Source organism: Rutidosis leptorrhynchoides, chromosome 9 (genome assembly GCF_046630445.1).
Source record: "Rutidosis leptorrhynchoides isolate AG116_Rl617_1_P2 chromosome 9, CSIRO_AGI_Rlap_v1, whole genome shotgun sequence".
In the NCBI taxonomy this organism is placed as follows: Eukaryota; Viridiplantae; Streptophyta; class Magnoliopsida; order Asterales; family Asteraceae; genus Rutidosis; species Rutidosis leptorrhynchoides.
The window spans coordinates 39019244-39032105 of record NC_092341.1 but is presented as its reverse complement, the minus strand read 5'-3'; the positions used below and the strand labels follow the sequence as shown (position 1 = coordinate 39032105).

Here is a 12862-nt window from a genome sequence, read left to right as displayed (position 1 = left end):
CCAAGATTTGCTAGCAGCTAAAGCTAGTAGAACTCGAATTGTTGTGATCTTTGCCACCGGACTAAATGTTTCTTCATAATCCAGCCTATATCGTTGAGAAAAACCTCGAGCAACAAGTCGAGCTTTATACCTTTCAATGGAGCCATCAGATCGAGTCTTCACCTTGTAAACCCACTTACAAGATATTGGTTCCACATCTTTTGGCTTTGGAACTAAATTCCATGTCTGATTTTCTGTTAGTGCATTAATTTCTTCTTCCATTGCTTTCCGCCATTCTTGACTTTGTGCTGCTTCTTCATAAGTGGAAGGCTCAATAGGTATTGATTCATCCACATGAGCAGCATTGGCATACCTCGGATTAGGTTGCCTCGGCCTTGTTGATCTCCGTAATTCTTGCACACGCTCCTCTGCATCCATTTGGCTTGGACGAACCTCCTCAGATATAGATTGATGTACACCAGTTTTCCCTCTTTTCCTTAGAGTACGACCCATCTCCTTCTTTTATTGGAACCAATATCTGCTCTTTAGGTTCTTCTTTTTCTTCTGGACCTTCTTCTAATCCATGAGATTCTGGAAGCTCTATCTTTTGTGGTGACCACCATGAAGAAGCTTCATCAAATACCACATTTCTTGAAGTATGGCACTTTCCAGTATTTGGATCACAACATCTCCATCCTTTTCTTGATTCATCATAACCGACAAAAATGCATCGGATTGCCTTCTTATCAAATTTGCTTCGTAGGTGATCTGGTACGAAGACGTAGCATACACATCCAAAAACTTTGAAATGGTTGACGGCTGGCTTGATCTTCCATAATCTTTCATACGGTGAAATATGCCCCAACTTTGTTTGTGGGAGTCTGTTAATCACGTATGAAGCCGTCTTCATACATTCAGCCCAAAATCTTCCTGGTACATTCTTACCATGAAGCATACTTCGACAAGTTTCTGCAAGATGACGATTCTTACGTTCTGCCACTCCATTCTGTTGTGGAGTATTAGGGCAAGTTAATTGCCTTATGATCTTGTGCTTCTCAAGGTAGATATTGAACTCGGTTGATAAATATTCTCCTCCATTATCTGTGCGTAAGCATCGAATTTTAGTATTGAGCTCACTTTCTACCTTGTTCTTGAACTCTTTAAACTTCAGAAAAGTCTCCGACTTCTCCTTCATGAAGTAAACCCACACATATCTTGAGAAGTCATCAATGAATGTCACCATATATTTCATACCTCCAAGTGATGTTTGTTTCACTGGGCCGAAGACATCTGAGTGTATGAGCTCTAGTGGTGTCTTGAACTGATGCGCCGACTCCTTGAATGGCAATTGGTGAGCTTTGCCAAATTGACATCCATCACATATTGTATCTGTTCGGATATCAATTTGAGGAAGCCCATTTACTATGCGTTTCACCATCATCTCCTTTAACTTATTGTATCCCACATGCCCAAGACGTTCATGCCACAGATCAGCCGTCTCATTCTTTCGAGTCTTATCCACATAAGCTGTTTCAGCAGATAATACATAGACCGATTCTATTCTTCTTCCATGCATAACTGGATTGCCAACCACCTTTACTCTCTTGAATACAGACATATCTTCTGGTCCAAAGAGCACATAGTTCCCTTCTGCTGTTAATTGTGGTACTAACAGTAAATTCTTCTTTAGGCCAGGGACAAGATACACCTTCTCGAGTTGGAGCTTTTGAGAGTCGCCTTTATTTGGAATTATTGTCTTTCCAATGTGAGAAATAGACAACCTTAAATTGTTGGCTGTCAACACGACTCTCTTTCCTTTGTAATCCTCCATTTCTTTCAGCTTCGTCCCATCGTTGGTCATATGATTTGAGCACCCAGAATCGATGATCCAATCATCTTTGTAGTTTATTTTTGACTTTAAAGTTGTTGTAAGAGCTTGATCATCTATGTCAGCTTCAACAGAGAGTCCAGCTTCTGCATCCCATGTTTCCTCATTAATGGTTGCTTCGAATGTGACCTCTTTCTTCTCATCTCTTGTGGCGGTCACATTTCCTTCAAAAGTTCGCCTTTTGGGGAATCTACAATCTCGAGCAAAATGACCCTTCTTGCCACAATTGAAGCATTCACCATTCTTTCTCTTATCATTTTCCCCGTATTGTTGGCGATGATCTCTTCTTCCTTGTTGAGCTCCCCCTGAAGCGTTGCCTTTTGATTTTGGGTGACCCTTCCACCCATATGTCTTACTTTATTTCATCGCCTCTTGTCTTCGAGATGTTGCTTTCTTCTTATTGGTGAAGAGTGCATCTTCTCCGTCTTTTATGGTTACTTCATTCATCTGCTTGGTTAATGCCTCTTGATTAGCCAATAAATTCTCCAGCTCTATTAATGATGGTTGAGTAGGCCATCCTCTCACAGCGGCTATAAATCCATTATACTCGGATCTTAAGCCGTGGATGATAATTCTCTTCATCCTTGCATCACTCACTTTCTCTTCAGGGGCAAGTTGAGATATCTCACGGCAAATAGATTTCACTTTGGTGAAATACTGAGAAATAGATAGACTTCCTTGTGAGATACCTGCGAGCTCATTTTCCAAGAGCTGGGGTCGTGCTTCATTCTTCTTTGAAAATAATTTTTCAAAAGTTTTCCAAGCTGCCTTTGGTATTTTCTCATCACGGATGTGCTCCAATAGATCCTCCTCGATTGTAGTCTTCAATATAAATAAAGCCTTCCCGGTCTTGATGTTCCATTTTCTCAAGGCTTCGGCATTTTCTTTCGGTGGAGGCGTTGTGTCACTGCCAGCAACTATTTCCCATAAATCCTGTCCTTGTAGGTAGGATTCTATACAAGTCCGCCAATAACCATAGTTGTGGTTATTGAGACTCTTGATTCCACTGCTCGTACTTGCAAGATCTGCCATCATGACGTCCAACGTTCAATAAGCTTGGTCCCTGACCGATGAGCTTTCACAGTTCCTAACTATGCTCCGATAGAATCTCCCTTAGAGCCTTGGTGAAAACAAGTCGATGTAAACGTCCAACGTTTACCGATGAGTACCTCCACTAGCAATGGTCTCGAACGACCCGCTCTGATACCAATTGTTGGATGCTTCGAAGAGCCCAACACACCCACTATAGAGGATCTAGAATATACTAGACTCACTATACCAACACTTTGGCGTTGATTAACCTTTAATTTTATGAATTCTTAGTGCACAATAGTACTTAGGCGACAGTGTCGACCATATATCATTTAGGCGGTATAACCGACCATGTATCACTTAGGCGGCAGAGCCGACCATATAATAAAAATAACACAAGTGCACTAAGAACTCAAACACGAACTAAGGCTTAACCGGGAAACTTAACAAAGAACACTTTTATTAATACAAAATACAATTACAATATTACTTACTTATAAGTTTTCTCTTCTCTAACTTAACTCTTCTTACTTCCTCACAACTCTCACACCTCACTCTTTTCACAACTTCTTCACAACTCTCACTCACAACTTGCTCACAAATGAAGTCACCACCCATATTTATACTACTCCATGGAAAGTTCTACACACTAGATATTTCCATGGATAAATATCTAGATATTTTTACCATATAAAAATATCTAGATTTTTCTTTTACATTTTATCTTCTAGATTTTTCTTTTACATTTTAATATCTAAATATTTTTCATATACATATTAATATCTAGATATTTTACCCATATACATTTACTAATTCCATTTTATTCTAAATTTGCATTGTATTTTAACATTTTAGCCATTCGTACTATAATTTGCAGAACTGGTGTGTATTTTAATTGAACTGTACGAAGAGTTATTTGTTGCATGTGATGCATCAAAAAACTTTGAAATCCATTGTATTGGTGGGTGGTGTTTTTGGTTTCATAATGTGGTGTGTTTAATGCTTGTTTCCATGTTTAGTTCCTCTAATTATTTAGAGAATGGAAATTAGAAATTGTAGAGTAAACTAGCAAATAACGAATGCGCTAGTTTAGACTAGATCATTTAATATCGTTGCTCAAAAAGCTAGTCGATTGGTTAGTAACTAACTGTATACAAGATGAAGTTATCGTTCGATTAACTTCAAAAGATTAGTTAAAGGTTCACCATTAGCAACCACCGAAGCTTGACTTGAGTGGTATGGTGTGAGATCCAACTTGGGGTATTGTCAACTCAAGTTCGATTCTCACTCTAAGCAGGGAGTTTTCAACATTTGATGGTACTGCCAACATCAATGCGATTTGGAAAGATCTATGGGGTTTTTTCCAACCTTCGATTGTACTGTCAACATCGCCGCGAATTGGGTTTCCTCCTAACGTGTGTGAGCGACAAATGAGAGGAATCGATGTTGATATCGCCGTTCAAAATAAAGGTTCTACCATTAGCTAGTCATAAATCATAACCATGGTGTATAAATGGGTTAAGTATGGTTGTTTTTCTTGGTTTTACCCTTCTTAATTATTTGTAACATGTACTACACTTTGTTTTATGTTCCGCATTTAGTAGCCTTTTGTCACAAATAATAAAACAAAAAGGTTACTTAAATACCATTAATGTACACTTATAAAGATTTTAAGTGTGTATATTGTTTAGATGTAGAGTGTGACATTGTCAAGCAACCACATTTGGATGCCAACCACACCAACCTCTTTAAGTTATGGTCCCATACTCCCATGGCTAAGTATCTTAATATTTGGGTTGTAGTAGACTACCCACCCTACCCTACACCATTTAATTAAGATATCATAATCATAATTATAATAATCATAATCATATATATTATAATAACTTATTATTATTATTTTTTTTATATAAATGTCAAGGGTTGCCATATATTGTTAACCATATGCATGTTAGTAACTTTTTTTTTTTTTTTTTTTTTAAAAGCCAAACAAATTATATTAAACACAATAAAAGTACATGAAGTGGAGAGCAGTATGCGAGAGCATACTTACAACAAAAATAGAAAACTTAGATGGGGATTAGACCCTAAATCTTTTGTACATGACAGTGAGCGAAATTATACAATCAACCTTGTACATGTTAGTAACTTTTCTATACACAATCAAAATTGCCTTTTAATTTTATGTTGTGCAAAAACTTTAAACCTACTTATAAGATCATATGACATGACGACAACCAACTAAAGAACCGAAGAGACGAGTCACACGACTCATGAAAATATCATAATAATAATTAATAATTAATAATTAATAATTATATTTTAAATTAAAATTATTTATTAAAACCATAGTTTAAATTAATTCAAATTACTCATTTTCTTATTTTTTCCATTAGAAAAAGAAAATTAGAAATTAGAAGTAGCATATATAATATAATTTGTATATATACCAATGTACATGTTAGAGTTATAAGTAGGTCGATTAATTATTTGAAATAAAATGATAAATAACAGTTGTAAATCTATTTTTGTATTTATTTCATCACAGTTACAAGTTTTGGTCACGAATTTTTTTTTGAAATAGTAATATTTTTTAATATGTTTACAAAACTAGAAATTTGGAAAAAATCTTTACAAAACTAGTAAAACCGGAGTTTCAAACTCCGGTTTGGGTCAAACCGGTGTTCCAAAGTCCAGTTTCTATCTACTTTGTCCACATGGCAGAGTGACATGGCAAACCGGACTTTGAAACACCGGTTTGCCACGTGGCAAATTTTTTTTTTTTTTTTTTTATTTTTTTTATTTTTTATTTTTAGGATTCTGGGATGAGCTTGTTTATTTGTTTAAAAAAAAAAATTTAATTGTTAATAATTGATATTCATTGCTTAAAAGAATTAGCTTATTAATTACGGAGTAATAACTATCTGAACTTTCACTTCTCAAAATACATTAAAAGAAGTTTCAAATTAGCTTATTAATAATTAATATTCATCCCTTAAATCTAGCAAAAATAATGAAATTTTTTTTCTAAACAAATAAACGAGCTCATCCCAGAATCCTAAAAAAAAAAAAAAAAAAAAAAAAATTTCCACGTGGCAAACCGGTGTTTCAAAGTCCGGTTTGCCATGTCACTCTGCCATGTGGACAAAGTAGATAGAAACCGGACTTTGGAACACCGATTTGGCCAAACCGGAGTTTGAAACTCCGGTTTTACTAGTTTTGTAAAGTTTTTTTTCAAAATTTCTAGTTTTGTAAACATATTAAAAAATATTACTATTTCAAAAAAAAATTCTCTTGGTCACCATCTCAAATCATAAGGTGTCAGCTAAACTTGTAAATAAAAGAAAACCCCTTATTTTGATCATAAGTCATTTTCAATGTTTATTGTTAACCAAAACCTTGGTGTTGTTCATCTTCCCATATCTTCTTTCTTTTTTCTATATAAATAACCATCTTTTCATCTTAACAAATACACCATTTTGGCTTTCATCTCTTAAACTAATTAAATCACCATTTATTTTAAGGTACATTCATGTACCTAACATGATATAGCTATAATATATGATCTTTGCATGCTCAAACTCACACTTATCTTCACTTCTTCATAATATAACATTTTTTTCTTTTCCTTTATTAAAAATCTTTCCATTTCGCGGGTTAAAATGGGAAGTACCGGATTCAATAACGTTGAACTCAATGTCACAAGACTAGGAGAACCAACATTTGTGAAACCAATTGAAGAAACCAAAAAGGGTCACTATTTTCTCTCGAATTTGGACCAAAACATTGCGGTTATCGTACGAACAATCTATTGTTTTAAGTCTGAGGAAAAAGGGAATGAAACCGCGGTTGAAGTTATTAAAGATGCTTTAGCTAAAGTTCTTGTGCATTATTACCCTGCAGCTGGGAGGTTAACAATTAGCCCTGAAATGAAACTAATTGTGGATTGTAACGATGAAGGTGCGGTTTTTGTTGAGGCTGAAGCTGATTGTGATATCGATGATATCGGTGATCATACTAAACCTGATCCAGTGACACTTGGCAAGTTGGTTTATGACATTCCTGGTGCTAAAAACATTCTTGAAATTCCTCCTCTTGCTGTTCAGGTAATTAGTACTCATTTTTGTTCAATTTATATAAAATATCAACTTCTATAAATTTCAGTTTTGTTATTATATAAACTTAAAGGTACTAAAGTGTTATAGTCAACAAAACTCAAGTGTGTATACTTCCTAACTTTTGTATTACATATGTATTATATGTAATATCTAAATGCTGTTGGAATAACTATCTTATAAGAGTTTATTGATATAAGCTTAACATATGTATTACATGAATGAATTTTGTATGCATATCTCTTGAAAATATGGACTATAAGCTTTACAAATATAACAAGTAGCTTATAGAAAAATAGACTGTGAAACATGAAATTAATAAAAAGCCTTTTAATATATTAATTTACATTTTACATTTTTGTCATTTTAAGTCAATTCGCAACTATAATTTTCTTACTCGAACTACTTTCTTTATAAAAGAAACTTCAACTACTTTGCTAAATATTTGCAAAAAAAATTAGCTTTACTTTATAGCTTGAACAATAAGCTTCGGCTTCTAGTTTGAAATCAACGACTTCTAGGTTCTGGTTAACAGTTACTTCATCCAAATACACCCTTATCTATATCTATCATGAAAATGGAAACTCACAATTTGATAAAAGAAAAATAAAAAAAACTTTATATTTATGAAATTAGTTATCATTATCTGCTGTATATTTTATTTGTGGAGTATGCTACTGGACATATATAACCAATTTGCCGGTTACTAGCTAATATTTGTAGAATTAACAGATATATCCTTTGGTGATTCCAGTTATTTTACAGAGTAATTTAAAGCTAAAACTTTTCATTAATTTTGGTAGGTGACAAAATTTAAGTGTGGAGGATTTGTGCTTGGGCTAGGAATGAACCACAATATGTTTGATGGAATTGCTGCTATGGAATTCATCAACTCATGGAGTCGAATCGCTCGAGACTTGCCACTCAAGGTTCCTCCATTTCTCGACCGCTCAATTCTCAAAGCTCGTAACCCTCCCCTCGTTGAATTCCCTCACGATGAATTCCTAGAAATCGAAGATGTATCAAATAGTGCTGATCTCTATAAAGAAGAATTATCTTACCGATCGTTCTGTTTTACACCGGACGATCTTGAAGCCCTAAAAACGAAAGCCAAGTCAGATGGATATATCTCGAGTTGCACTACTTTCGAAGCCCTGTCGGCTTTCGTATGGAAAGCAAGAACCGAATCATTAAAAATGCACCCTGATCAAAAAACTAAACTTTTATTCGCAGTAGATGGACGGACCAGACTTGATCCGCCATTGCCAGAAGGCTATTCTGGCAACGGCATTGTTTTAACTTATTCTATTTGTACAGCTGGCGAACAAGTAAATAATAATTTGTCATATAGCGTTAAGTTAGTTCATGACGCGGTTAAGATGATAAACGACAGTTATATAAGATCTGCAATAGATTATTTTGAGATGACACGCGCTAGGCCATCACTCACGTCAACATTGTTGATTACTACATGGTCGAAACTTTCGTTTCATGCTAACGATTTCGGTTGGGGAAAACCAAAAATGTCAGGGCCGGTTGCGTTACCAGAAAAAGAAGTGATTCTGTTTTTATCGCATGGTGAAGGGAGGAAAAGTGTGAATGTTTTGCTTGGATTGCCAGTTTCTGCTATGGAAACATTTACACAACTTGTGAAGCAAATATAGAGTTATCAAGTTATCAACTGATAAGGTTGTTTTGTGGAATTTGCGTCTCTTGTTATTTCATAAATATTTTGTTTTATCACTTTTATATTTAACTCTTATGGACACTATGATTATTGTTATTATTATTATTATATATTATAATTATATATATGAATATGATATGATATATGATATATGATATGATTATATATATATATATATATATATATATATATATATATATATATATATATATATATAATATTATATTATAAATTATAAGGCATATTTACACTGAATTTGTATAAAAGATAAATGTTATGTGAAAGATAAATTTATGATTTGTGTAATAAATTGAAGTCATGGAGAGGAGACAAATCAGTGTGTTTTATTGGTTGTAAGGGAGGTGATACTTTCACTTTATTTTATTCAAATTATCTTTAAATAATGTCTTGCATAAATTTCACGTTAGAATTTATTGAAAGAAATTTTTTAAAAATAGCCACAAATGATGGTGAATTTATAAATTTAGAGGCGAAACTATCACTTTTCTTTTTGATATTAGGTATCTTGTAACTAAGGATACATTGACTTTTTTGTGACATAAATAAATAATTTAAATAAGTAGTTGAGGTAGGCGATTTATCACAAGTAACCTTTTAGAATGAATCAAATTATTCACGAGTTGTTTGTTGAGTTGACATGTTAATGAAATGTTTTCCGTTTTAATATTAAAATGCTATAATGATAACATCATAAATAGTCATTTTCATTCATTGAAAAAAATTAAAATAAAAATTGAAAAAAAATCCAACCCATTTGGATGACATCATAAATCAATTTAATTTACAATTAAAAGTTAATTTTTACAATTAATTATAATTTAATTATTATGATTAAGATATAAAGGCATTTATTATTAGTTATAATTATTATTAAAAATATAAATACTCAATTTTTAAGCAAATTTTATTATTATTATTATTATTAATTATTATTATCATAATTATAATAATTATTATTATATTATTAATATTCAAATATTGATTCTCTTTACGGGATTAATTACGTTATATATGTATGTGAAAATACATGTCTCTATATGTTTGTAAAAACAACGACAAGTTTCTTTGTCAGAATCTGTGGTTTTACGGGTCATTAAACTAAACGACTTTAACAATTACATTCACTTAATTTCTAAAAACATATCATTAAACTATTTCGTTTGACCAAACCCGTGGTTCCACGGATCATTTCACTAGTATATACTAAACTAGTAAAAGTGGCCCGCGCGATGCTGCGGAGTCTTTCGGGTTGCATATTCATAGTTAACGTAACGTTATGTAATTACAGAATTAAAAACGCTTTGCTACGTGTGTGTTTGGATACACGTGGTTAGTACCTAGTATATCTAATGACCTGCGCGTTTTTAACGTCAGGAAGTTTGAGTAAAAAAAGGAAACGACACCATCGATATGATGTAGTTAGTTTGAGTTGTTTATTATACGTGTATATATGTGTATGGAAGGCATGCCGAAGTGTTTATCGTTTTTTGAAAAATGTCCGTTTCGCGTATAGCTAGTTGCGTTGTGTTCGTAAAATTATTTCGAGTTGTACGGTGAAGTGGGAAAAATTTAACGCGAGGCGAGCGAGAAGATATGACCCGGTTAAATATTTGGATAGTGTTTGTTTAAGTTTTTTTTATTAAAATAATGATTTTATATTTTTAACCCCCGAAAAGTTGTCATTTTAACATTGTCTGAATTTTTTTGTAATTATTTTGGGTTTTAACTGTTTACTTTCGTATATATGTAAAACGACTTTTGACCCAAAAAAAATTAAAACATAGAACGACACTCAAACCCTTTGGTCGTTATATAGTTGGATAATAATACTCCGTAAATAATAATCATAATACTTCGTAATAAATAATATAAATTTATATAATGCAAATGTTGGTGCATGAACGTAAGTCCCAAGTTCATTATAATTATTCGTGTGTAGTAAGACAAAGTAAGTACTTTGATAGTCGATTCTATGCGTTCCAAGTTAAATTGCTTGCTGTCTGTGGAACCGCACGGATGAGGTTGCATCCGCACGAGTACAAGTGCAACCGCACGGTTGCCCGTACAGACCTTATTTAATGAAGATTTCGGGTTTATTGTTAGGGTTACGAACCTAAAACATTCCCTAGCCGTGATTACGAATCCTTACAGGTCTACACTTCTGGTTGACGATCTACAACATCTAAAAGTCTTTTATCTACTTTAGATCGTTGGTATTTTGAGTCTTTTTGATATAAAACCAAATATCGAATAATTTCTCACAAGATATTGAAAATAAGATTGATTAATACCGTTTAATCGTTCCTACAACAAACAAATCTCTTTTCTCTTTTAAATATTAAAAGATGAGCAATATCTCTCCTCATTAAAAAATGAAGCTCCTATATGATCATAGGATCAATGCCAATATGAGATCCTAGCCATCCATTTTCAAGATTAGCTAACAAATAAAAGTGATTAGCTAATCATAACTTGAAATCCCTTAATTACCCTTCTATATTATTTGATACGGAGTATTAGCATTAAATTAGGGGTCATTACATTCAATCATTTCTAGGGTTTCAAACCTTCACCTCACTTCATAAAAAAAAAAAACTTGCCCTAATTATCTCTCAAAATTTCTCTCTAATCCGTTTCGTTTTCGGAGACTACCAATAAACGGATTGTAAGATGAAAAATCGTCAAAACAAATGCGTGTATCAAGATCTGGTTTGCAATTTCGATTTCGGATGTTTTTGGAATTTGTATTTGTATATCTTCGATTTTGTGTTTATAAAAGAATAACGTCAAACTGTTTTGCAGATTACATATCGCTATCTTGATTGCATCCGGTTTATCGATTGCATCAGGTTTCATTGATATGTAAGATCTCGATTGCTGTTTTTAGACATCTCAATGAAACCGAAGGTGCACAATAACCCTATTCTACCTTTAGATCTCGATTGCATATTTGTTTATCTAACTAGCACATTAAAAATAATTAATTATCTAATTAGCTTATAATCCTTGATATAAACTAAAGGTAATCCCTGAAATAAACTTAAGCATGTTAGGGTTAAGGCTTTTGTCAATTTTATTGGAAGTTTAGTTGGAATGTTAATTTCTAATGATGTATCTGTAAATGGTTTTCTAATGATGTATGTGTTTGTTAAATAAGAGATATATTACATGGTTCATATTAATTAACTGATGTTCTAACTTTATGAAACACTTTTTCGACAATTATGGATGATATCGGGCAAAAAGTCACGTTTTTACCCCCAATATTGAGCCCTAAAAATCATAAAGTTCCAAACTTTATCGCAAAAATAATCACTTTGTTGGTTGATCTTGTAGATTAAGTAATTACAAAGGCGATGCAAGAAGAATCAAGTAAAATGGAGCTAAAACGAAGAATCTAGAGCGAAAACGGTGAAAGACAAGAAAACAAATTACGATCCAGGAAATCAAGCTGACCTGGCAAGCCAAACGGCCTGCCAAACAGCCTGCCAAACGGCTTGCCAGGCTCAGAAACGGCCTGCCATACGGCTTCAGCAAACGGGCCATGCAAACGGCCTGCTTCAGAAAACGGGCTGGCCAAACGGCCTGCCAAACGGGTTGCCAAACGGCCTGCCACCGTTTGGAGGAAAATTTCAAGTCTATTTAAAGGACTTTCTCCATCCATTTCAACACACACTCAATTTTGTAATTCATTTCATATTTTCAAGCTTTTAGTTAGTTTTTAGTAGTAGTTAGCTTAGCTTTTATTTTTCGGAGGATATCCCGGTGAGTCCCTGCGATCTCGGGCAGATTTCTTCGGCCTTTTCATGTTTTTATCCAAAACGCTTGTCTTTTGTATTAAACATGTGTTCTTACTTTTTATGTTTAATAATGCGTTCCGATATTACCATGATATAGCTTAATTAATCTGTATGTTGCCATGATAGAAGTTTGAATTAGCGTAATTATGTTAATTTAGTACGATTACTATTATAATACTGAACTAGGAAGTCTGATAGATTTGTATGCTAGCATCTTAAGGATTGACCAACCTAGGTTGTGATCAGGACTTGTCCACCTATATGAAATTAGCTACTTCATAGGATTAAGACCCCTGGTTATACTGTATCTGAAGATTCTATGAACTCGGTATGGCCGGAG

General features: G+C 33.5%; 1 protein-coding gene across 1 annotated transcript; it reads left to right on the top strand.

The window, feature by feature from the left end:
* Window positions 1–6561: 6561 nt before the first annotated feature.
* Window positions 6562–8775, top strand: LOC139867088 (omega-hydroxypalmitate O-feruloyl transferase-like). Its single transcript, XM_071855415.1, has 2 exons — window positions 6562–7005; window positions 7818–8775. The coding sequence occupies exons 1-2, from the start codon at window positions 6562–6564 to the stop codon at window positions 8676–8678; spliced, it is 1305 nt and encodes a 434-aa protein (XP_071711516.1). The 3' UTR covers window positions 8679–8775.
* The last annotated feature ends 4087 nt before the right edge of the window (window positions 8776–12862 follow it).

Bases quoted from the DNA above. Each gene is read 5' to 3' on its own strand.
- LOC139867088 (XM_071855415.1), top strand. From the start codon at position 6,562: ATGGGAAGTACCGGATTCAATAACGTTGAACTCAATGTCACAAGACTA. The intron at 7,006-7,817 runs GTAATTAGTACT...TAATTTTGGTAG, and splicing joins TTCCTCCTCTTGCTGTTCAG to GTGACAAAATTTAAGTGTGG.